We start from the raw sequence: 26811 nt of genomic DNA on the forward strand, positions 1-26811 counted from the left end.
CTAGTGCCTGACTATAGGCACCCACACTGGAAAACGTAGTGGGATGCATCTCTGCTGTAGCACCATCCAGCTGGAGATGGATCTGCTGTTCTGAGCCTGGTCTAACTCCCCCAACCCCTGGCGGGAGTTCTGACTTGTGTCACTTGTGTCAGATCTGTCTTGTGTCACTCAGGCCTGTCTGTAACGGGCTGGACCAGAACACTGTCTTCCCCCTTGTGCAACTGGTTTTTACCAGTGCAATTAGCACCACTCAGAATGGCAGCAGCCGAGCCCCGCATTGCACAGGTGTAAACAATTCCATAAGGGGAAAGGCAGAGGAGAATGCGGCTCAAATGTCCAGACTTTGCGGGAGTTTGGGATCAGATCAGATTCCAGATCCAAACCTCAGGCTGAAGGGATGGTCCTGAGTTGCAAACGGTCCCAGAGCACTTTACAAGCCAAACACTGAGGCCCTGAAATGCAGCCAGCTCTGGGGTGGGGGGCAGCCACCACCACAACAGCACTAGGAGTGGAAGATTTTGACCATGGACACGTGGGAAAACCCCTTCACTTATGAGATTTCCAATGCCCACCCACAGGAAGCAGGATGTGACCTCCTCTGCAGCATCCCCACCGAGCAAATATCCACCTCCAAAAGGTGGAAGGGGCCAAGTCAAACCTCTTCAGATTCTAGAGTCCTGGCATCAGACCGGATTCTGGGACACTAAGACAGTCCCCAAAGGAACAATGCTGGAGGACACAGCTTCACGGGCACGTCCAGAGATGCAGTCTCTGGTTCAAAGCCACATCTGCTTCGCTAGGAGCCCTTTGTTATCCCTGACCCGGCCACACCCCATGCCTGGGCACCACTGCAGAGCCCAGAGGAATGTCCCAATGCAGCTCCAGAGCGAATTAATGTTTGCAGGTTTGAGGATGGGCGGCCCTGCCCACCACACACCCAGTCCTCTGGCTCCCGGTCTCGGATTGACGAGGCCAGCGAGATGAGCACAGACACGCGGGTGGTGACACACCCAGCTGGGCAGGTCCGTGCTCACACGCTGGCTTTGCAAAGCAGCCTTCAACTCCTGAGATCAGGTAGGATGCTGGAGACTGGCTCAGCGAGAGGGGGCCAATGCCCTCACTGCTGGGGATCGCCTTTCGACCTGAGAGAGCCAACCCACAGTTCAGCAGGCTGGACAGTGTCTGATGTGTCTGCAGTAGCAGGGAGTGCCACAGGCCAGGCTGGAGGTGCATTGACATAGCTGGGGCAGCAAGGTAGGATGGTGCAACAATGGATGCACCATCTCAGCGTAAGCTGCAGTCTGCTCGCTCCTTGCAGCTGCCTCCTGCCCAGGTCTTTTCCCTCCCATCACTACTCCCCTCCTCCCTGTTAAACTCAGAACGCAGATTTCTTGGCTGGGCCTGGCAAGCTGCCTGCTCCTTGAACTCACCCAGGTTACCAGCCAGCCCTCCACACCTCCCGGCATCCAGATAGCACGGTCCTCCAGGAGCATGGCTTGGGGGAACCCAGGAAAGCGGCAGACCAAGCTGGGCCCTTCAAGGTCAGCATTAAGACAGGGAGAAGGGCATGCTGGAGCTCTCATCCGCATAGGGGATTAGGGAAGGGACATTAGAAGGCCACAGGAGATAGTGGGATGGGGAGGAACAAGCCCACCCAAACCCAGCTAGTGAGAGTCGTTCCAACCCCTTCCTCCCCCCATCAACTCAGCTCCACCAGACCTGTCTCTTGCACCCCACCCACCCAACAGGCCTCAGGAAGATGACCGTGCGTTCTCCCCTTCCTCCAGGTCTCAGAGATTGTGCTGGGGGCGTGCTCTTTGGGCTGGCTGGGTCTCCCACACTTTCTAGCCTGTAGGAAGAAGTCAGCTTGTTGACGTTCACCAACTCCTTCCCACTTGTTTTCCAGACAGCGCCTCCCTCCCACTCTGCTCTCTCACGACAGGCATCGAATGGGAGCTTTGCCAGAGACAGATACCTACTAAGGTCTGATTGCGGGGTGGGGGGAGTCCCTGTGAGTCGTCCCGTCCTCCCAGGCCTGGCAGGGGCAGGTGGGTGATCTTGCATCATTCGGTCAGAGAACCCCCTGCAGCTGAGCTAGGAGCAAGACTCCAGATGGAACACAGGCTGCCATGAAAGGAGCCTCTGAGGAACAGGAAGTGGTGGGGGAAGCCCGATCACCCTCATCTCCTGCCTTTGCATTGTCCACCCTCCCATCTGCTTCAGAACCTACTGCCCAGCTGGGCGCTGCCCATCACTGCAGCCAGCCTGCACTCCGGGCTGTGCCGAGGGGAGCAGTGGAGACACTAGGAACAGACAAGCACTTGATTCTTGGCCACCTTCTCCACAGGGGCCCAGCGGCTACCAGATGCTCAGAACCTTGCAGGGTGCAAACTGTCATTCTTCAGTTGGGCCACATGATGTCACCCTCACGGCTCACAAAGCCAGCTATGCCCTCAGCTCAAATCGAGTTGAACTAGTCCAGCCTATAATGGCTTCCCTTCAGCGTGGGCAAACACTGCAACTCGTTTCAGGTCAGCTAGTCCTCCTAGCTGCATCTCTATGTGGAAGTTATCCAAAAGCCCATGCTCCGAGAAACGGATCTTTGGGACAGATGCATATCCCAGAATGCACTGGTAAATTTATGGTTATAGGACAAGGTGTGTGAGGAGGATAACAATAACACACACACACACACACACACACACACACACAGAGCCAGGGCTAGATCCCTTGCGTTTGAGCTAAAGGAGAGCTCCCCTAGCTGGTGGCAGTAGTAGATCCCTTATCCACCCTGTCGGCTGAGCCACTAGGGGGCAACATCACTCACACACAAAGCCAGTACATTACAGATACCCTGTGCTGCTGGGTGAACAGATCAAACAGAGGCTAGGGCAAAGCAAGGCAGGAAGCCTTTCCATACAATCAACACCTCCTCGCTCGGCACAGGCACCTCCGTGTTGGGAATGAAGGAGGCTGACAGGTGGGATGTACGGGGGGACGGTGGGGCAGGAAGGCAACTCACGAGCTCGGTATCCTGGCCTCGCAGCAGTGGCTTCTCCTCGGTGAATCGCAGCTCGTGCAGCCCTGCCATGGTCACTTCCTGCAGCAGCAGCCCTGCAAGGGGAAAAAAACCCAGCACACAGGTCAGCTGCCTGGCAGTCAGCCTCCTAGCACTGCCCACAGACCTTCAGCCTGAGTTCTGGGCTGGAGCTGGCGAGGGCCAGCTGCAGAGGGGAGCAGCCAGATCTCTGCTGTGCGAGCCCCAAGGATCAGCTCTCCAATAAGGTCCATCTGGAGTGGCATCAGGATGGGGCTGATGTGCCCAGCACATGGTGGCTATCTCAGCAGGCAGTAGCTGGTCCCCTGTATGGACAGCCATAGCAGAGGGGCCAGGGATTGACTGGGCCGTGGAGTCTGACCCTAGTCGTGCCTAGAGGGGGGCGCATTGGTGGGGTGGGTAAAGCTGGCACGACTGCTGCCCACGCTATACACGTTCGGGCAGCGGGAGGGGAACTTCCCCACCAAGGTGAGAGGGAGGGTTTCACAGGCTTAGTGCCGCTTGATGCCCCCTCACCTTCAGGGGCGCAGGCACATGTGCATGATGCCTTCACCCAACTGCTCTGCCAGGAGAGGGCACCCTGGGTTGCAGCCTGTGAGACCCTCCCACGTGGGGAGGGAGGCTCCTGCGTGTCGCTGGGTGACAAGACTCTCCGGAGGAATCGCACCCCAGCTCCTTGCTTCAGCCACGAGCCCGTTACCCGAAAGAGGGGCATGTCCCTCACCGCTCCAGGGGCCCTGGGGTTTAACCTCAGTGCCCTCATCCTAGCGCACCCCGCGGAGCTGGCTGGCCCGGGGGGACCCTTTGGGCTGAAGCCCACAAGCACTGACAAATTTGTGGGCAGCATCTGGCTGGATCTTCCAAGTGGTCATCGAGGGCAGGGAGCACCCTGGGACTTGGGAGAGCTGGGTTCAAATCTGTGCTCTGCCACTGACATCCTGGGTGACCTTGGCTGAGTCACTTAGGCCCTGATTTTTAAAAGTATTTAGGCAGTGCACCACTCAGGCTCCTACGTCACTTCAGCATTGTAAAGCTAAATCTCACTGAAAGGGGCCCAGGATCCTCTGTCACTCAGGCCAAGCTCTGCAAAGGTATTTAGGTTCCTATTTCCATTGAAGTTAGGAGCCTAACGACCTTTGTGGAGCTGGGTCTTAGGCCTTGCAACACTGAGCAGAACGGCGCCTAAAGACATTTTCGGCCTCGGTCTTTCTGTGCCTCCGCTCCTGCTTTGCACCCCGAGGATAACAGGTCTGCCCTGCCCACCGGGGGTGCTGTGAGGAGAAATGCCTTAACACTTGTGAGGGGTGCGCAGGGGTCAGGTGAGTACCCCGGACAGCTTGATCTAGAATCAGGGCCGTCAGTTCTGCAGGCTTTGGAGCTGTCGCCCCTTAATAGCCAGGAGTTTGAGACGTCCAAGCCCCTGGAATAAATCGAGATTACCTATGGAACTGCAGGGTAGACTGTTACAGCTGCATAACCCTCAGGCATATCAGACTGGGCTGTCACAAAAATCCTTCCTTCTGCCCTGTGTCCACATGCAAAGCTGCACCAGTTTCAACGAAAGGTGCAACTGAAAGTGAAGTCAGTTGAACTGATGCAAAAAGCGGTGCGGACGCGCTTAAATCCACAGAAACCTGGCTGATTCGGTTTAAGCTCCTGCTGATTAGGAATAGACCTAAACTAAACTGAAAGCAGCTGCTCTTAACCAAGTGTCCATGCCGGAGTTTGCACCAGATTAACCCATCAGTGCACCCAAGTGCATGTACAAAGCCCCAGCTTGTTTGAGGTTCAGAGGCGAGGGAAAAGCTCAGCTGGAACAGCCAGGTTTGCAATCGGAGGTATGGGGAACTGTTGACTCTTAACAGCTACATATGGAACCCATGCAAGTCAGCGCTGAGCTGGCTCCAACCGTTTGGGACCTTAGGAAACCGGGCCCAAGCTCCTGCTTGGCAATAAGACAAGAGTTTCACTTTCTTTGCACAGGTCTGTGCTTAACTCCATCCTGTGGGCAGAAAGCAGCAGTTACCTTCAGACCCATTGCTGAGTAATCTGCAAGAGCATGATCGTTAGGGCCCTGCCAAATTCACCATCCATGCTGGTCAATTTCACGGGCATGGGATTTTAAAAATCGTAAATGTCATGATTTCAGCTATTTAAATCTGAAATCATAGTGTTGTAATTGTAGGGGTCCCGAACCAAAAAGGCGTTGGGGGGGGTCGCAAGGTTATTGTAGGGGGTACCCTTACTTCTGCGCTGCTGCTGGTGACAGTGCTGCCTTCAGGGCTGGGCAGCTGGAGAGCGGTGGCTGCTAGCCGGGAGCCCAGCTCGGAAGGCAGAGCCCACGGTCAGCAGCAGTGGACAAGGAAGGATGGCTTGGTCTTTACTTCTGTGCTGCTGACTGCAAAGCTGGGCCCTCAGTCAGCAGCCGCCACTCTCCGGTCGCCCAGCTCTGAAGGCAGCGCAGAAGTAAGGGTGGCAATACCGCGACCCCCCTAAAATAACCTTGTGACCCCCCTGCTAATCCCTTTTGGGTCAGGACCCCCAATTTGAGAAATGCTGGTCTCCCCCGTGATATCTGTATAGTATAGGGTAAAAACAAACAAAAGACCAGATTTCACGGGGGAAGACCATATTTCACGGTCTGTGACGTGTTTTTCATGGCCGTGAATTTGGTAGGGCCCTAATTATCATTTATTATTTGTATTGCCACGGCACTTAGGAGTCCTAGACACAGCCCCGGCCCCCGGCATGCTAGGGGCTGTACAATCACAGACCCAAAATAACATCCCTGCCCCCAGAGAGCTTCCAATCTAAGCTGGACGGGTTTAAACAGAGAGTTCAACTGTGCAAAAGATCTTGGAAGAGGGGGGAAACAAGCCTCCCGTGTAAACCCTGGAGGGGAGGGAGACACAGCAGGGAGATGCTGCCGATAAATTTAATCTCAGCTGCACAAAGCAGTTTATACACCAATCGTTTCACCCTCCCCAGCCACCTCTGGGGTGCTATATTCCACTGCACAAGAGTTTACAACAGACTTGAAGGAGGCTGCATCAAACTGACCGAGCAGCAGGGGATTCAGCATGGAGAGTCCACGCTGGAATTTCAGGCAAACTCTCCTGCCTCTGTAGAAAGAGCCACAGGATTGTGACCACACGTGGCCAACCTACAGTGAAACGTGGCACCGTCCCAGCAGCACCACCCCCAGCTAAGGGCCAGCCCCGCTTGACTTGGGACATGCGTCAGGCTTGCCGCAGCACAAGGAGGCTACACACAAAGTGATACGACGGGGGACTGGAACAAAAGCCTGCCCTCAAGGGGTGCGCCCACACCTGAATACTGCAAAGAATACGGAGAGCAGTGCTTGGTGTGGGCCCCCCCCAAGAGAGAACAGAGCCCCTCCAGCCACACAACAGCTAGAGCCTGGAGTAATACCCATGGATCTGAACTTCTTCTACCCCATCTGCTGAGCTAAGCCTCAGGCTTGAAACACACGCACGCCTACCTAGGAGACATCACAGCCCCTCCGCACCCTCACGTTTGTACTCTCCGCCCTCTATATATAGCCTGAGCCAAACCATCCTCCCTCTCACTTCCCTAGAGAGGTGTCAGGCAGCTGAGATTAATTAACTCCCGTGCAGACAATGCTGGGTTAGAGGGCAGGGCAGCAGCGTGAGGATGCCCTAGTTTGCCCATTACAAGGCATTTGCTCATTACCCTCCCATTGCATTTCTGCACTGGGCTCCTTAGCTCAGCACGGGGGGGCACTCCCGCTCCGAGCAGCTTGCAGTCGGGTAAGTCTTGCCCTGTCCCAGGGTCCAGGCTCTGCAATGGAGCAACGAGAGCCACTGCCCTGGGAGTGCAGGGTAGGGGGTCTTAAATAAGGGCTTGTCTACCAGGAAAGTGTTCCCAGTTACACTGGTATAACTAAACCACTATAGTTATGCTTGTGTGACTACCCACACGGACACTCTTTTTCCAGCACAGCAGTGGCATTAGGCAGTTTAATTTACTCTGTGTTGGAAGGGGTTGAGCTAATCCAAAACAAAGCTGCTTTTTGATTGGAATAAGCATCCACATGGGGAGTTCTACCAGTAGTCCCACCTTCTTAGCATCAAAGAGGACGCCGTTCCCATGTAGACAAGCCCTAAGAGGGTTTGGAGACTTCAGCAGGGCTACCGAGTCTTATCCTGCCCCTAAGAGACAGCTGTGCATACCCACAGGCCACACTACTGGGCAGGACTGGGGAACTTCTGCTCAAGAGAGGCCCATGGATATGACAGCAGAGGAGTCATGGCCCATGGGCCAAAATGCAGTGAGGATGTTTTTATACACACAGATCATGAAAAAATGGGTGTTTATCACTTCAAAAGGTTTTCTCTCCCCCGCCCCCCCCCACGCTCCTGCTGGTAATAGCTTATCTAAAGTGATCACTCTCCTTACAAAATGGCCCACCTTGATCATCATACACATTGTAAGGAGAGTGATCACTTTAGATAAGCTATTACCAGCAGGAGCGTGGGGGGGGGGGGGAGAGAAAATCTTTTGAAGTGATAAACACCCATTTTTTCATGATCTGTGTGTATAAAAACATCCTCACTGCATTTTCCACTTTTATGCATCCGACGAAGTGAGCTGTAGCTCACGAAAGCTTATGCTCAAATAAATTGGTTAGTCTCTAAGGTGCCACAAGCACTCCTTTTCTTTTAGGCATACCAGGCAAGACCTAAGGGAGGAACACATTCACCTGGAGCATTCAGTTGCACAACATGAAAATCAAAAAATGAAAGTATCAGGCACCAGGAGCGTTGGGGGGCCGGGGGGGGGGGGGGAGGGCAAAATCACGCAGGCCGTGAATACCACCACAGCAAACTCCTGGTGTTTCCTCTGAAGAAAACGTGTCTTGTGCTATTTGCCGGTCTTTAAGCCCGTACCAGGCTTCTCATGGTAGAGTAATTTCATTATCCTGGTTGTCTTAAAAATGATAGGACCGAGGCTCAAGTCTGAGCAGAACTAAAGACGAAATCCCAACTCTCGGCATCTCTGAAATAGAATTAAGTGAAGGGAGAATCTCTACGTTCCTTCTTCCTGTTCTGAGGCAGCCATCTGAGGGTAAGAGGAAGCCTGATTCACCTCTCCCATTCCCGGCTGTACGTCAGGAGTAGCGACCCTGGAGTCACATCAGTGCAGAACTGGTGTAAGTGAGGGGGACAGTCAAGTCTTTTGAATTGAGGGACCAAAGGGGGACAAACTGTAAGACCAAGGGCCAAATTTTGCCCTGCTACATCCATGAAACCTCACTGAGGTCATGGGTGCTCCAGAGGAGCAACCGAGGGCCAAACTTGCTCACCTGGAGTACAACAGAATTTCAATATCCCCCTATCAAGTAGAGGCTGATCTCAGGGGAGAAGTACTAGCCCCACTGAAGACAGTGGCAGTTCCACCACCGACTTCAGTGGGTCCTGGATTTCCCCCATTCTGAAGCCAGCCTAGAATCCAACAGGACAGAAGGGCTAGAAGCCTCGGCCAGTGGAGAAGTACAGGGCCAACCTGCCAAAAGCGTGACTGGGGAAGTTTCCCCAGGTTAGTTGTGGGGATGCGTTGAGCGGAGAGAGAGGAAGGAAGCACCAGTCAAGAGAGCCAGAGCCCAGGGACCCTGACAAGCTTGGTATGATCAGAATGGCTCTGAAGTAGCAAAGTGGCGCGGGCCTCTTTCGCAGGACTCGTCCAGGTGCCTGGCACAACAGGTGTTTGTCACAGGCGTATTCGCTTGTGCCTGACGGAATCAGAGATTCAAGGAGAACAACACTTAGGCCCACGTTATGCACCCGCAGGGAAAGAAGGGCCCAGGAAATTGTGCTTGCCAAGACCGTTGCCCAGAGTAAGGTTGCAGAGGAAGCAGGGGGATGGTACTTGCATCCCAAGGTGAGACACACCTTAGACACCCCCTGGCTTAGAGTCAATTCTGATCTCACTGATGCCAGCATCAATCACCTGTAACCACCATTGTAACCTATGGGGATTCAATGCTGCAAAATGGGTGCAACTCCATGGATTCATTATTCACCCAGGCATGAGATGAGAGTCAGGTGCAGAGCCCTCAAGACCCACACATCCCAGAAGCATATTTTGCCCCATGGATCTGGTGCACTAGGCAGCAATGAAGTGGTTGACTGATACCTCAGGCTTAGGCCTCATTTCCTCCTCCCAATGGAAATCTTTTCTATTTAGATTTCTTTTGACAACCCAGGGCTCCCAGCCAAGGTAGGTCTGGTAGGTCTCTACTGATTCCCACACCATCCCCTCCTGGGTCCGTGCAGGAGGCTAGCGGTGATACTGGAGAGTCACACATTGCTAGCCAGTGCCAGCTGGTTTCCTGGGTGTTCATTGATAGGGAAAAGCACCTGGCTTCGTTAGTGCACCTGGACTGCACCGGGGACAGATCGTTCCTGTTCCATCCAAGCCCCTGACCACACAGCCCGTGGCTCAGCTGTATCCATGGAAACTGGATGACCCAATGCAGACGGGATGTATTTTTAGATGCCAAATCTCTCCCCAGCTGTTCTGACGCGGGGCTTCACACACAGCCATTGCGCACCACGCATAGCAGAGGGCGCTGCCTGGTAACTCTCCCTGCCCTGCTCCTTGAGTGATGCGGGGGGGGCATGCGGGGTCATGTGCCCACCCCCAGATTTGCGGCTTGGCTTGTACGGCGCATGCTCACACGGACTGAGCATGCTCAGTAACACTGCTGAAGCCAGTTGCCCTCACTCTGCCCCCCCCACTATCGGTATGCACAGGTCGTCTCTGTTCCTCTGTTCCTATCTTGGCGCAACCCCTTGCCACTCAGCTCCCCAGAGGAGAAGGCTATAAAAAGGGTGCAGTGGAGACAGCGGCATGTGGAGGGATGGACTGAAATAGGAAGGAGCTGAGGCGGGAGAAAACGAGAGTGGCAAGGGAGTGTTCATCTGCTCCAAATGCTCTTGTAAATAGAGCTTCTGGCTAAGGCTGGTCAAACATTTTCTGTCAGAACTGCCGGGGGCGGGGGGGGGGGGGAATTAATGCAAAATTGGGTTTTCAACCAGAAAACGTTTTTGGCTGGAAATGTCTGCTCTCTCCTTTTTTTTTTGTTAAAGTGAATGCCCAACCCAAAAATACTTTGAGGGTGAAATGTTGTTGTGGTGCCTCATGGGAGTTGCAGTATAAGTGCTTTGTTTCTCCCATTCTTCTCGAGAGACTGGGATTCCCAACTGGACTTCTTCTCCCATGATGCATTGCAGCCATGCAACTGCACCGCTTCCCCTCACCAAGAGGGTAGTCTGACCAGGGAGCCTGGCATATAGGAGAGGCTGAAGGCAGAAGCACCCAAACTACAACTCCCCTGAGGCACCATGGTGGCATTTCAGAATATTTGGAGTTTGGATTTTGCATTGAAAACTCTAAATTTTCCATGGAAACGGTCAACAAAAATTGCTGAAATTTTCCACAGAAAAATCCTAATGTTTCAGATAAGCTCTAGTTCCAGCACTGGCAAGTCAGAGCAGAAAGTCCCCAGCTCATGGGAGGCTTTGGGCAGGACTGCAATGGTCACCCTTTACAGAAACGTCCTGGGGAATTTCATGGAGAAGACGACATTAACAGGGTTCTCTAGGAGATACTCTATCAACCTATGGAGTTTGACAGGGAATGAGCCTCCTGCTACAGAATTCCATGGGCTGTCCAGGAGAGAGACTTCTCTGTTCAGTTCTGCAGACCTTTTCCATAAGGGCGACCCCAGTAACGAGGTGGTTAATGCCTCAGTAAAGCAAGAAGGAGTGAATGCTGTACAGCGTGATGAGCAAACTGCGCCACAAATGGAGCCGCAGGCCCAGTGAACTCAGCCCTGCCGACAAGATCGGGGGCTGCATTTCCCAGGCAGCACTTGCAGCCCTCTGTCAGGGAGATTTCTGGGCTGAGCCCCCCCTGAAGACCCACCCACGCCCAGCACAGACCCAGGGGGGTTTCTATTCTAGCCGAAGAAATTATCCCAGGTGATGGAGCGTTCAGGCGGCACGCAACACGCAGATGGCGGGTTAACCCAAAGAGTGGTGGGGCAGACCTCTCTCTGATCACTATCCCCCATCACCATCACGGGGCACAAGCATGGCTTTAACCCCCGACACACCTGAGCATTCAGCACAGGGAGCAGACCACGGCTCACAAGAGCAGCGATGACAGCACCACATCCATGGAAGGGTTAAAAAAAAGTCCCCCCCCCCCCACCGACCGCTCAATATGGAAGAAACCTGGCACCTTTAACACAGCGGGGGGAATTTTCATCCAGCCCCAGTTCAGGTCGGCAACCTTAAGGACATCACAGAGGCAGCTGATCGATCATACAGCAGCAGGGAAAGGTCAGGCTGGCTGGGCAAGCAGTTAACACCCAGTTAATGAGCAAACCTCCAGTCTCCAGGCACTTGGAGAGGAAGGATGGTCCAGTGGTTAAGGCCCCAGCCTGAGACTTGGGAGATGGGAATTTTCTGCCACAGACTTCCTGTGTGATCTTCAGCAAGTCCCTTAGCCTCTCTAGGCCTTACTTCCCTACCTGTACAATGGGGATAATGCCTCACAGGGGTGAGGGTGAGCTAGGGCCATGGGGCCAGGCTACATAGATAGATGGGGGGGGGTACTATTGTTAGTGTTACCCAGCTGCATCCATTTATATCTTACTGGGGATTTTCCCGCAGTTACCCAAGCTTGGGTGCAGGAATTTGTCCCTTAAATGTTATTTTTATTATATAATAGTTTGCCCTTCCACAGGGGAGGATCTCATAGCATCTCAGGACATTGTGAATACAGCCAGCCAGCACCCCCGGGAAGTAAGGAATGATCATCCCCATTTCACAGCTGGGGAAACTGAGGCACACACCAGCAAAACGGCTTGCCCAGGTTCATGCAGCAAGTCAGTGGCAGATCTAGGAACCAAGCCCAGGAGTCCCAGCTCCAGTACATTAAGGCTTGTGAAAGCCATATTCTCGCCCTGCCAAGGTCCCAAGTCCACAACAAGTGAACGAGCCCCAACACATACAGCCTCATTCCATAACACAGCAGCCTCCCTATTTGCGAGAGCTCACCTAAGTCTCCGTGCAAACAGCGGAGCACATGCACTGTGGAACAGCCCAGCCCAGGCTCCAGACTGGGTCAGCTGCTTGCTGGGTCTGGTCCTCTCTAGCAGTGCATAGCAAAAAAAAAATTTAACTACATCAGAAGCAGGAAGTCTGCCAAACAATCAGTGGGGCCACTGGAGGATCAAGGTGCTAAAAGGAGCACTCAGGGAAGACAAGGCCATTGTGAAGAAGCTAAATGAATTCTTTGCATGAGTCTTCACTGCAGAGGAAGTGAGGGAGATTCCCACACCTGGCCATTCTATTTAGGTGGCTAATCTGAAGAACTGTCTGAGAATGAGGTGTCAGAAGTGGTTTTGGAACAAACGGATAAATTAAACAGTAATAAATCACCAGGACCAGAAGGTATTCACCTAAGAGTTCTGAAGGAACTCAAATATGAAATTGCAGAACTACTAAATGTGGTATGTAACCCATCACTTAAATCAGCTTCTGTATCAGATGACTGGAGGATAGCTAGTGTAACACCAATTTTTTTTAAAAGGCTCCAGACGCGATCCTGGCAGTTACAGGCTGGTAAGCCTAACTTCAGTACCAGGCAAATTGAGTGAAACTATAGAAAAGAACAGAATTATCAGACACCTAGATGAACATGATTTGTTGGGAGAAGCGTTAACGTGGGTTTTGTAAAGGAAAATCATGCCTCCCTAATCTATTACAATTCTTTGATGGGGGCCAATAAACGTGGACAAAGGCGAACCAGTGGATATAGTGTACTCAGACTTTCAGAAAGCCTTTGACAAGGTCCCTCACCAAAGGCTCTTAAGCAAAGTAAGCAATTATGGGATAAGAGGGAAGGTCGTCTCATGGATCAGAAACTGGTTAAAAGACAGGAAACAAAAAGATAGGACTAAATGGTCAGTTTTCAGAACAGAGAAGAAAATAGTGGTCTCCCCCAGGGAGCTGTACTGGGACAAGTGCTGTTCAACATCTTCATAAATAACCTGGAAAAAGGCGTAAACAGGGAGGTGGCAAAGTTTACAGACGATACAAATTTACTCAAGATCGTTAAGTCCAAAGCAGACTGTGAAGAGTTACAAAGGGATCTCACAAAACTGGGGGACTGGGCAACAAAATGGCAGATGAAACTCAATGTTGATAAATTCAAAATAGTGCACATTGGAAAACAATCTCAACTGTACATATAAAATGATGGGGTCTAAATGACCTGTTGCCACTCCAGAAAGATCTTGGAGTCATAGTGGATAGTTCTCTGAAAACATTTGTTCAATGTGCAGCGGCAGTCCAAAAAGCGAACAGTATGTTGGGAACCATTAGGAATGCAATAGATAATAAGACAGTAAATATCATAATGCAGCTTTATAAATCCATGGTATGCCTACACCTTGCATACTGGCTCTCATTTTATGGCAATCATCCTCAAACGCCAATGGATTGACGACAATGATGATGTGCAGTTCTGGTGCCCCATCTCAAAAGATATATTTTAAAATCATTACAGGGATGGAACAGCTTCCTTATGAGGAGAGATTAAAAATACCGGGACTGTTTAGTCTTGAAAAAAGACAAGCAAGGGTGGATATGATAGAGCTCTATAAAAATCATGAATGGTGTGGAGAAACAAGCATTATTTACCATTCACATAAACACAAGAACCAGGGGTCACTCAATGAAATTAACAGGCAGCAGGTTTAAAACAAATAAAAGGAAGGACTTCACGCAACGCACAGTCAGCCTGTGGAACTTATTGTCAGGGGATGTTGTGAAGGCCAAAAGTACAACCGGGTTCAAAAAAGAATTAGATAAGTTCCTGGAGGATAGGTCCATCTTTGGCTATTGGCCAAGATGGTCAGAGATGCAACCCCATGCTGAGTGTTGCTAAGCTGCGAGATGTGGCATCTGGGCAATAGGGGATGAATCACTTGGTAACTCTCCCGTTCATTCCCTTTGAAGCATCTCACATTGGTCACTGTCAGAAGACAGGATACTGGGCTAGAGGGACGACTAGTCTGACCCACTAGGGCCATTCTTGTTTTTATGTGGTCGCTAGACCAGCTCCCCATCCATAGCTCTCCAGGCGCCCTCCCGCAGCTCTCTGTACACAGCACGGGCCAGATAGGGTTCTTCAGGTTTCTCCCCATACCAATACACATCCAACCACTCCTTGAACCCACACAGACAGTGCAGTCACAAAAACCTGCTGGCCCAAAAGGCTTGTAAGGTTTGCAGCTTGCCTACAGCATAGGGCACCTGACTGGGAATCAGAAGGCCTGGATTCTATTCCTGGCTCTGCCATGGATTAGCTATGTTGCCTTGGGCAAATAACTTGGCCATTCCATGCCTCAGTTTCCCCATCTGTAAAACAGGAGGGCCAGTGTAACTATTCCTTTGTAAATCTCTGAGATCTAGAGAAAACTGTGACTGGTATGGCTGTGTACTGGAGGTAGAGCTGACTCATTGCAAGGTGTTTCTGAAGTCCGAGCCCTGCATCAATCACTGTGGCGTACACACCAAGGCAACATGCTTCATTCAAATGGCAGCCACTTAACTAGTTCTCTCCCTGCCCGACTGGGAGAGCGGCTGGGGGCAGAGATTCAGTACAGTATCTTTCAGTGGCTCTGAACAATGGACTATTGGTGTTCCTTGCCTGTTTAATTGGCACGGAAGGTGGTGCATGCAGCCAGTTTATATAGCTAACAGGAGCAAATCACGGTTTGCTAGCACGGGTTTCCCACTCCACCTTCCTCAGTTCTCATCACGCTGCTTCCCTGCTCTGTTACGGCTGCTAAATAACTCCTCTTGCCTTCACATGGTTTTCTCTAGCTTTTTCATGCCTTTTTTTTTTTTTTCCCCACAGCAAGCTATGCCATTCAAACAAATCTCGCCAGTGCAACTCGTCCCTGTGAACCTCTGAGGGCCAGGGGTATCGCTTAACAGGTGCTTTTCCCCCTTCCGTCAGGATCCGTGCCAGCCAAGAGGATTCTACCATACTAAATAATAAGGCCACCGAAAACCGCACTGATCAAGGGGATGTTACAGGTGAGACTGCAAGCCACAGATGCAAAGATGTTCAGAGCTGAAGGGGGATCTGCACATGGAAGATCAAACAGCATCACTGCAGCATGTGAATGGCCCAGACCCCAGGGTAAGAATGGAGGGTAGCACCTCCGGTAGCTTTTTCGCAGGTCTGCAAAGTCCACACATTCGACACTCAATGGGATGCCCCTGGCGCGGGCTCCACTTAGGCTTCACCTACCACTGAACCCCGAAATGGCCTCAAAGATCCCATCTTTGGTGGGATACAGCCCTGCCCCAGTGTTTAAACCCAGCTGTGAACCATGGCTGTGGGCCAATCATGTTCTGATATGGTTCCTTCCTGCCTGTGTGAATAGAAAGTAGTGGCCCATGTTCTCCCCCGGCTGACAGCCACACTAGGAGTAAGATTCTGCTGCGACAGCCTTCTTGCTGGGGGATCATCCAGTTCTCCCCTGAGATGGTTTTATCTCGGATTGACAGACACCTTTGGGGACCCATCTGCTTAACCCACATTACTGGCTTGGACAGAGCAGGGCGGTAGCACAATTTAAGCAGTTAGTTCTCAGAATAAAAACATGATTTAAACAGTGTCAAAGGACACTCACGGTGTCAACAGGACGGCCTGGCAGAGCTCCCCTAGCAGAGACGGAATCCAGGACATGGTTCCTTCGTTTGACAATGAGAAGCCCTGTTTTAATGCACGACCATGTTTCAGAGCAGCAGTTAGATAGGTATTCTGATAGAGCAGGCAGGGCTTTAAGAGGAGATGGGCTCAGCATTAGCTGTGACATTCCCCACACACAGCATGCTGGGGGCACTAGAATATGCACAAGCCAACAATCTACCTGCCTGAAAACTTGCTGACTGGCCCCTTCCCTAGTGACTAGTGGGCAGTCAACCCGGCATCCCAGTGCTGACGCATTGTATTCACGGAGGGGACTGCCCTTCAGTGCCTAGCCTTGTGCTGCAATCTCACGGCCAAGCCGAGGTATCGCAGGGTCTGAGAACTGTGATGACTGAGTGTAACATGCAGTACATACACTAGGACATAGTGCGAGTGAAGGACAGAGCCACACAGTCAATTTTATCTTGACTCTCAATTTTCAGGCTTTTTGGAAGTTTGAGGCAGGCAAAAGGACTTGAAGGAGAATGGAAAAGCATTGTCCCTTTTAGCTTAAGATCCCAGACCAGAAATAAAACAGCTTTATACTGAAGTTGCAAACAAACAATCGGAAGGTCCATTCCCCCTGTGCAGGGCTCTGGGGTTCCCAGCAATGGCAGGTAACGTTCCCAACTCCTAAAGCAAAGCAGCTTCCTGTGTTTCTGGCATTACTCCAGGCACTCAGCCAGCCACACAGCAGCTGGGGGAACACTCAGTCCTGCCAGGAGATTAAGCGGAGGAGAAACTCTGGGGTGGCTCAGTGTACTGGGGCTGAGGAGTACATTCTGCCAGCAGTTTGGATTCTCAGAAGAAATGGAGTAGTTGAAATGGTTTGGACGACACTCAGCACGGACATAAGGAGATGCATCTCTCTACCCCATTCCTTGGCAACACCATTCCACCAAGAACAGAGTCCCTGCCAATCTCTGTCTTCAGCCCCTCAACTCAGGATTCAGACCTGGTCCCAGCACAGAAGCTGTTTGAGCAGCATATGTGATCAGACTCCTGTGCTCTTCCTAACACACCAGATCACACAGCGCTACTGACCTGCCCTCGTGACCAGGCAGGATGGGCAGCCTGGTGCTAGCCTAGGTCATCGCATCTCCCCAGCAGATCTCCGCAGTGATGCTCCTCCTCCTCAGTGAAATCCTGCAGAAGCTAAGCCTGCCCCCTCTTCTGTTCAACAGACTCCTATGGGAAATCAGCAGGCACCGCAGGCTCCTCTGCCACGGGTGTGCTGATGCCACCCTGCCTTGTACGTCTATCTCAGCAAACTGCCCCGCTCTGTGCTCTCGCACAATGTCAGTGCCGGCCACAGATGGACACCAGGATGAAAACAGCTGCCTGGAGCTCTGCCCAGAGGGGCGCTGGAAAGGGAAACGGTTTGAGGAGCCAGCGACCTTCCCCTCTACTCCTTGATTGCCATCCTACTGCAAAGCTGCATGGCAGTATTAGACTTATCCTTGCTCTTGGATAACCAGGTCGAGACAGACCAGGAAAAATGTCTTTCCAACTTGCCAGGAGACCATTCCCTGTCCTCCGAGGCCTGGCAACTGTAACCCACCATGCATCACTCAGACTTACCGACTGTAACAGCCTCTACATAGGGCTAACAGCCAAGGCCACCCAAATTCCACCTTGCCCAACATTCAGCTGCCCACCTCCTGAGCAGGCCTGGTCATGGGAAGAACATCACACCCGGGCTCCGACTCAAGGCCTGCATGCTAATCGTAGTGCGTTAGGACCAAACCGTGTTATAACCTGGTCAGGGCACTCCTGTGTTCTAATGAGATCCCCTGGCACAGCAGACCTGCCTCTGTATATGGGGGCCCCACATGTGTTGTCATCTTTCCATCCACAACCCTCCAATCCAGCATCACTGGCCCAAGACACAAACAAGGAACAGTTTCGGTAGGACTATTTGGGAGAGGGAGACTGGGGATTTTCTGTGCGAGGTTGGAGGTGGTGGAACACTCCCATGGAGAGTATCACACTGTGCTCTCCCCTGGCCACGTTCAGAGCCACGGGCATATCCCACCAGAGTGCAATAGCCTCACCACACTAACTGGGGAGGAGACTTAAAGCAAAAGCCAAGTGACTGAACCCCAGGGGAGCCCAAGCAGAACCCATGTGGGCTTGTCGCTTATGCCTCTTATTTTGCTGTACTTCAGGCCTCAGATTCTGCAATGACTGGCTCTCTCTTACCACAACAAAGAGAACCTGCACTGAAGCATAGAGGAGAAACACCCACTTGTGCCAGGGCTCAATTTAACTCCATGTAACACAGCCGGAGAGTCTGCTTCCAGGGGCTAGCTCTCCCCCTAATCCCACACCGCAGAAAGAAAAGCCTCCTCGAATCTCCCTCTACATGTGTCAGGCAGGGAGTGCTGATGAATGGACGGGCTGCTCTTTGCATTATCACAGCACCTAGAGGCTGCAGCCATGATCAGGCCCCATTGTGCCAGGCACTGTACAAAGTGAGGGCCAGCCCTGGCCCCAAGGAGCTATCAGAATAAAGGAGCAAATCCTGCCTTTGCTCCCAGAGACCCTCTCCTGCAGATCCCAGAGTACAGGCAAAGAAGCAAACAAAAGGCAACCACGTTGGGCTTTCACTGCACTGGCGAACCACAGCCAAACCTCCTGGAGAAGGAATAAACTGTACGTCAGGGAGAGAATGTTTATTATGAAGCTTCGGGAAGGGTTCTAAGAACGGGAGAGGGAAAGAGCAGGGGAGGCTATAAAGAGCAGTGTCCCTGTAAGGGCAGCGCATACAGATCACACAGTGCCCGCCGTTACGCTCATGAATTACAACGCTGCACTGGGGATCTTTGAGCAAACTGAACGACTTGTTGGCTCTCCAGCGGTTCCGCCTGCCACACACGCAGGCACTGCCAGCCGGCACGGCGGCTAATCTATCAACACACCTGCTTGGTGCCGGCCCCCACTCCTTAGGAGTCCCATCACGGAGCCTTTGGGCTAATACAGCAATCCTTGATCAACGGGGAGTAACGAAACCACCTCCCGGAGGAGCCAGGCCTGGCCCAGTGCCAGATGAAGGAGCGAAGGAGAGTTGGAGCAATCGGAGGAGGAGGGAGGCAAGGGAAGCATTCAGGAGGAGACCCTGAATCACGAGCGTGTAGAACAAGGCCGCAGCGAAATAGGAGGCAAGGGAGTTTCGCCTCCATCCATTGCCAGTTGGGGATGGGGGGAGAAAGCTTACATCAGAGCGTCACAGTCTAACCTGGAGTCCCTGAGGAGGGGAGGGGAGGGGAGGGGAGGGCACCACTGGTTCAATGTCAATACCAAGGGAAAGCATCCTCATACAATTCATCTTGGCCCCTTGCAGAGCACATTTTTCCCCAATAGGGTATGCTCCCCTCCCCTCCCCTCCCCACTTTAGGAAAGATCAGTGGCCCCACACACACGGCACCCCAGTTTGGACAGATCACAGGGCAAGAGAATCAGCATCATTCTCCAGCATCCCTCCAGTCCCTACCCCAAGAAGCCCAGGCCGGAAGGCCACCCAACTCGTGCCAACATTCTCGCTGCTTTCACAATGCCTTAGACGCCAGCAGCGGGAGAGTCCCATGCCAAGGGAAGCTCGCCCCCTACTGGTCAACAAGAGAGCAGCACGTTCCATGCGGGGCACGGGCCCAGACACGAGGGTATGTGCGCACTTTCACATCCACTCTGACATGTGGAAGGCTGAGGTCTGGTTCAGTCTCATCTGTGTAGATGGAACCATGTTACAGATTTCTATTACAGCCCTGATCTTTCCTGATACTGTAAAACACTCTGGTCCCCAAAGACTAAACCGGTTTATACATACATCACGCAGCTGGTTAGGTGCTATTGTGAGCTAATGAGATCCCCAAGCACAGCAGCCTTGACCGTGAAGAGGGACCCTTTATTTACTGATTGTCTACATGGGCTGCAGCTATGGCTGACTGTAACCTATTCTCCACCCCCAATCCCCAGAGCTCAGAGCGGGAAAGCCAAAAAAAAAAAAAGCAGCCAGACAGCGCAGGAGGGTTTGAGGCAAGAAAGAAAACAGACAGTACCCATGCCTATTCCAGCACTTTCCCTGCAGCAGCTCCTCCAGCCTGCGATAAGAGGGACCCTGGCTTCAGCCACATCTCCTTACTCGCTTGGTGACACTCCAACAAGGTGGGTGCTCATAAAAACCAGCAGATTATGCACCCCAGGTCAGCTTCCAGATATCCTGTCTGGGTCCCGCACCAGTTGGTCATGGCTTCCCTCGTTACAGACTGGGCTGCCTCCTCCCCCAGCTCCAGCCCTTGCTGGGGTGCAGGGGATTAGCCTCTGGAGGAGATCAAGGATCTCTTCGGGTCTGAGATGCAGGAGTGCTGGATTCTATTGACCTAGACAAGTCATGTTCCCACTTTGTGCCTCAGTTTCACTATCTGTAAAGTGCAGAAATGACACTGTCCTACTTTGTGATCTACTGATTAAAAATGCTATAGAAGAGCTAGGGATTATTATTACAGCAAAAAGATCCTACCAGAATATCTCCATATTCTCCTGTTGGGGGCCATTACTGCAGAGTACTGCAGTAAAACCAAGAGTTAGAGTTGTTCTTCGGGGTTGTGAACTCCCTGGGGTTGTGAATCCTGCCCCTCAAACATGGTGAGGAGCTGCAGCTAACTCAGAGCCCCAGACATATTTGCGGCCAAGTATAGGCCCTTTTCTTTGCCACCTCACAGCCCTATCATAGGTTGGGGGCCCCAAACACACAGTGCCCCCATCAGAGGGACCCGCTGCCATAGTACACCCTGAATTGCCCAGTCACAGCATCCTGGCAGATGCACGGGCTGTTGGCAACCAGAAGCAACACAGGGAAAAAGCCAAGCGAGATCCCCAGGTACCGTGGGTGGGCAGGCAGTGGTGCCATTAGGCAGCAGGGGAAGTCAGGACTCTCCAATGCCCATCCTGTCTGAGGAACCCTGACGCAGTACGGGGGTGCTGACCCACCCGCACATACCAGGGTTTGGGATCAATCACTGGTCCTGTGGAGGAGGAGGCAGAAAGCATCATGCGTCACATAGGGCACAACTGCGGCCTCTTGCACGGAGAAATGGCCCCCTTCTCCATTCCTTAACCCACCCCCACAGGAACAGGCAGATTACCGAGCAGGATGGAGGGCAATACCCCAGAAAAAACTGCTGGCTGCAGGGAATTTGCTGGTCACTGAGGAAAAGCAAACTAGACTTACATGGCACTTCACGTTTCCAAGCACTGCACAAACATTAACTAGCTAAGGAGAGAGAAGGATCAGGGAAGGAGAAAAACTGCCCCCAAAAGTGAAAGATACCCAGGCTCTGAATCAACCTGGACTCCTGCAGCCAGCCAACCCATCTCACCGCCTCCTGTTCAGGAGTCAATAAATAAGAACTCTCCACCACTATTTTCTTGCATAAAGCCACATCCCCACCCTCTCCTCTAGACAGACACCTGACCAAGGGCTCAAGCCAGTCTCTGATGAGGTCTGCGCCTGGGGATTTCCCCCGACGCGCAGGATTTTGCCCCAAGTCATTATGCCACTGCAGTGCCGCTGAAAGTAGCTATATCAATTTAAGAATCTTTGCTTGGGCTAGAAGTAGGAAAACCCATTCGACTTTAGCTTGGAAAGTAACTTGGCCATCAGCCCAGCAGACGGAACCGTGCCTTTGGAATGGTGTGGAAAAAAAAAAAAAAAACAGCATTTACCTGTTAATAATTCTATCTTATGTCCCAGAACCTTCATTGTGATTCGTATTCTCCCAACAGGTGAAAATGGCAAGGGGGGGGGGAGCTCTTGGAGACAATCAGTAAGGAAAATCCACTAGCGAGGGATGATCAGAGTCCTCTGAGCCCAAAGCAGCTTGGATCAGGAATGAGACAGGGCGCCTGGATGGAGTGGGAAGTGCAACATGGAGCATATGTGTGTGTGTGTGTGTGAGAGAAGGCGAGAGACTGGCTGTTCAATGCAGATAGGTAGGAGCTTCACCCATTTCACAAAAAAAGACAAAAAAACCCCACCCCTCACTTACGCTGCAAAAATGCCAGGCACTAAAAAAGCCGATAGCCTGGCACCGCACGGCTGGGGTTTTCCAGGCACAGATGGACCGCCAACCCAGGCTGCGGGCTCGGAGACAAAACCCCAGCCGGCCCCCCCCCCCCCCCCCACTTCTCGAACAAAAGAGCAAAGCTTTCCCTCCCTACACAACAGTTGTCATGTCTGCAAAGCCGGGGGGGGGGGGTCTGCCGGCACGCATGCAGCAACAAGGGGCCCCGGGAAAGCAGGGCTGCTTCCCAGCTCCAAAGAGGGACACCCACCCTCAAAGGCCAGGCTACCGGGGTGGTGAAATGCAGCCCGATTTTACCTTTGAGCGCTATACAAACAGGGCCCCGTTTTTAGGGCCGCCGCTGGGAAGCTCGTGCCTGGACCAACCAGGTGCAGAAGAGCCAAGAACCGACCCCCCCCCCCCCCCGCTTGCGTTTCCACCTCCCTGGGTCCGATCTGGGCAGAAAGGCTTTACTGGGGGAGGGGGGCATTCTCGTGGGGGTGGGCGCCACGGGTGGGGGGGGGGTGACTTCCAGGAGGTGGGGAATGGGCTCAGGGGAGGGGAGAGACACGGGGAAGGGGGGGGCCGTGCCCCCAAGACTCACCAGATCAGTGCGATGCAGGGCGGGGGTCTCCGGCTGCCCTCTGCGCCTCTATCTTTGCAGCCTCCCGCTCCCCCGGCGGTAAAGTCCCCACGCGCGGGCGGGTCGCGAGCCCCCCCGCCCCACCCCCCAGGAGCAGCCGCCGCCGCACCGCGTCGCCCCCAGGCTCGGTCCCGGGGCGCGCGGGGGTGCAGCCGGCCGGCGCGGGGTGTAAATCCACCCACGTGCGGGGGCTCGTCTGGCTGCGGCGGCGGGAGGATGCGGCTGCCGGCGGCGCTGGGTTTGCAGCCAGGGGGAGGGAGCGGCTGGGCTCCCCCGCTTTAAAGGGGAGCGGCACCGCTGCGTCGGGGAGGGCTGGAGGCGCGTCGCGCGCAGCGGCGGCGCAGGGAGCGGGCGCACCGGGCAGCCCCGCGCGCAGCGCTGCGTGGGTGGGAGCGCTCAGCCCGGCGCCCGCCCCGGCTCCGGCTGCCTGGCCCCCGGCTGGGGCTGGCACTGCAGGGGGCCCCCCTCCCCGCGAGGCAGGGGGGGCCGGGGGCGTGGAGGGGAGAAGCCTGGCGGCGTCTAGACCCGCACCAGCGCCTGCAGAAAGGGACCTGGGGGTTACAGTGGAGGAGAAGCTGGATACGGCTCAGCCGTGTGCCCTTGTTGCCGAGAAGGCTAACAGCATATTGGGCTGTAGTAGTAGGAGCGTTGGCAGCAGATGGAGGGACGTGATTATTCCCCTCTGTTCTGCACTGGGGAGGCCTCATCTGGAGTACTGCGTCCAGTTTTGGGCCCCACGCTACAGAAAGGATGTGGAAAAATTGGAAAGAGTCCAGCAGAGGGCAACAAAAATGATTAGGGGGCTGGGGCACGTGGCTTATGAGGAGAGGCTGAGGGAACTGGGATTGTTTAGTCTACGGAAGAGAAGAATCAGGCCGGATTTGATAGCTGCTTTCAACTACCTGAAAGGGGGTTCCAAGGAGGATGAATCTAGACTGTTCTCAGTGATAGCAGATGACAGAACGAGGAGCAGTGGTCTCAAGTTGCAGTGGGGGAGGTGTAGGTTGGATATTAAGAAAAACAGTTTCGCTAGGAGGGTGGTGAAGCACTGGAATAGGTTCCCTAGGGAGGTGGTGGAATCTCCTTCCTTAGAGGTTTTTAAGGCCCGGCTTGACAAAGCCCTGGCTGGGGTGATTTAGTTGGGGATTGGTCCTGCTTTGAGCAGGGGGTTGGACTAGATGACCTCCTGAGGTCTCGTCAAACCCTGATATTCTATGATTCTCACATCTGTTACCCCCCCTAAAGATGATGGTGAGCCCAGGGCTAGGGTGCAGCCCCTCTGCTCAGACCACATGTGCTGGAGCTGAACCTGCTGAGGTGCTTGCCAGGGCATGTGAACTGCAAAGCCTGAGCCTTGACTTTAACTAGGGGAGAGTGGCTAGTAGGTGCACCTTGCTGCCCGTTCCTGCACCAGCCCCTATCGTAGCCCTATAGTGAATGCAGCCAAACGAGTTTTGTTTCTTAGCCTCAGTGGCAGGGCCTTGTGCTTTTGGAGCAGGGGGATCTATGTTCTGTCCTGACGGTAGCCCATGAGCAGCCCAGTAAACCCCATATTCCACTCCAAAACCCAGCACGCACTGGAACCAGCTGAACATTTTCAACAGGAATTTGCAGCAGGGATGAAAACGTTTCCGCTTTCCACATTACACACTAGTTGCCAAAGCCACCAACTGACACTGATTTATAAATGATTTTTAAGCATCTCATTTATTTCCCAGCCTATGTAAGTCACGGTTTTGACCTAAGGTCAGTTGCGTTCACTTCCTTTGAGCAAGAAAGAAGTTCTAGGCCAAAAGCTAGCGGTATGTTAAGTGCCGTGTTTAGGCTGAGATTGTAAAGGGCAAATGCTGCCCTCTGAGTGTGGAGTGACCTAGATTGGTACAGTTACGCCGCACATGGAGGCAGGATTTAGGGATGCTGTGCAGGGGATCTGCAACTCGAGCATACCACAAAGCTCTATGAAGGCTCTCTGTGTGGTATCAATATCTCCTGCTCACGCTGGAGCCAATGGGAGCTCAAGGTTCACATTACCGCTGAAGGAATCCATTTAACCACTCGCAGAGTAACAAAGGCATAATGACGCCAAGATACAGGTGTTATGGAGCCCTTAACTTTTGAATGATCACGAATGTATCAATATTAAGACCAGAAGGGACCTTTATGATCATCTAGTCCAGCGTTTCCCAAACGTTTTTGGCCACGGAACACTTTTTAGCCTATTACAGAACACTCATAATATTATTTTGCAGTGGTTTGGTTTTCAAATAAAAAATTGCGTTATTTAGGCTCAAATATATTTTATTGTATAAAACAAAGCAAAAACACAAATTTAAAATAACGTGAACTAACAATTTCTAACTGGGAAGCGCTACGGAACAAAGTAGTGCAAAAATCAAGTGCAAGAGTCAAAATTAAATTCTAGATTCTTTCACGGAACACCTGTTCACATCGTGTGGAACACCAGTGTTCCACGGAGCACAGCTTGGGAAACGCTGATCTAGTCTGACCTCCTGCACGACACAGGCCAGAGAACCTCACTCAGTAATTTCTGCATGAAGCCAATAACTTCTGTTGGAGCTATAGCATAATTTAGAGAAAGAGATCCAGACTTTACTGCAAACGATGCGGGGGATTCCCTTGCTAAATTCTTGCTTGCAACTGTGACATTAAAGTCTCAATCTTAACAGGTTTTTGCTTAAAATGTATTTCCATATATTTAGGAGTTGCCACGTGACCTCAGGTCATTTGGTTGTAGTGAGCTGATGGTTCAGAAAATTACTAATGAACTAGTTCACTTTCCTTGCCCCAGATTCTGATCTCACTCACACTTGTGTAACTCTGCAGGAACTGCATTGACTCCACTAGAGTTACCCTGAATTTACCTGGGCATTAGAATCTGGCTTCTTGTCATAAAAATCCCAGGACTCAAAGATCTTTCAGGACAAAGGTTGATAGAGATGTATGGAGATGGAAGCCACAAGCTTCACCCTGTTCTCTCTTTAGCTGACCAACAAGGTCGCTCTAATACCAATGTATTGTGCAATGTCTTAAAATGACAAACACACATCCCTACAATGGGGAAACCTGTAGGCTGCTGAGTATATTCATTCAAGGAGGGTTCATAACTTCTGATAACTCCCATTATTCTCACCACCCTAGTGAAATAAGTGGCTGATGAGACACAAACTATTGATATAAACATTTAATTTCATCGTCGGTGCATCATCACTCATCTATTATCATACTTTGTGTGTCACCTGGCAGGCCTTTTTAATTTTAATTCAGCCTTTCTGCCATATGAACAGAACATCTAATAGCTAAGTATCAGGTATAGCATTAATCTTCACTTACCAGTGAGAACTCCTGAGAGAACATGAAAACACAGAGTGCATTTAATCCCCACAATTTACTACCAGACAGGTCACCAGCAATCACATGGCTTTAAAGTCTGCACTCTATGGTCAGTCATCTCACCATGGCTGGAAAAATTATGGGTCTGAATTTCATGGTGCTTCCCTAAGTCACGGGGGAAAGATGAGCAAGGAGAGAAAATACAGAACTCAAAGGTTTATGTGTATTTCTGCTATGGGAATAAAATGGACCAGATTTCAGTCTCATTTACACTAGCGTAAACCTGGACTAACTCAACTGACTTCCAGGGGCTTATACCACTGTAAATAAGATCAGCATCTGGCCATCATCTCTGCACCAAGTCGAGCTTTATTGAATAATGGAATAAAGGATTTTAGATGGATACCCATTAAGAAGAACAGCCTGTGTGCCAGAAATAAATTGCGATATTAATTAGACCTCCAAAAGCACAGGCTTTCTGTACAGTAAGCCAGAGAACGCAGAACAACACAGTTTGACAGATACTTAGAAACAGAGCTTGTGAAAAGAATACATCTGTTGGTAGGACAAATGTGTTGTGCATGGAAGTTGTGTGTTTGAAGAGAGAGAAGATGGGGTTCTGCAGTATGGATTTTTCCACATTGCTTTTCAATTCAGGTCAACATAGCATTTTCCACATTGCTTTTTGTTGTGCTTTTAGTTCAGCCAACCAAAGCTAAGAGGGTTGAATATTGGTTGGGCTCTAGAAGGAAGATCAGGAAGGCCAAGGTTCTAAAACGTGGATGCCAAGAAGACCTAGGCTCGAGGAGACAGATGAAGCCTGTTCCTAGTCTTGCAGGATTGGTTTCTAGATGCCCAAGAAGTTTGAGTTCCAA

The 26811-nt window shown here is 52.0% G+C and overlaps 1 protein-coding gene across 6 annotated transcripts in view; it reads right to left on the minus strand.

Annotated features, from left to right (window-relative positions):
- Positions 1 to 22842, minus strand: part of NDRG4 (NDRG family member 4) — an 87478-nt gene extending 64636 nt beyond the window's left edge. For 2 of the 6 annotated variants that reach the window (XM_043526147.1, XM_043526151.1), the window contains exons 1-2: positions 21605 to 21758; positions 3023 to 3114 (exon numbers count right to left, since the gene is read on the minus strand). In XM_043526147.1, the coding sequence (XP_043382082.1) occupies positions 3023 to 3114; positions 21605 to 21641 (129 nt within the window). In that variant the 5' untranslated portion in view covers positions 21642 to 21758. Of the gene's footprint in view, positions 1 to 3022; positions 3115 to 21604; positions 21979 to 22546 lie in introns of those variants that run through there. The other 4 variants (XM_043526149.1, XM_043526150.1, XM_037877855.2 and 1 more) reach the window with 4 other exon arrangements.
- Between the last annotated feature and the right edge of the window lie 3969 nt (positions 22843 to 26811).

The sequence above is a fragment of the Chelonia mydas genome, chromosome 12, assembly GCF_015237465.2.
Source record: "Chelonia mydas isolate rCheMyd1 chromosome 12, rCheMyd1.pri.v2, whole genome shotgun sequence".
Taxonomy (NCBI): domain Eukaryota; kingdom Metazoa; phylum Chordata; order Testudines; family Cheloniidae; genus Chelonia; species Chelonia mydas.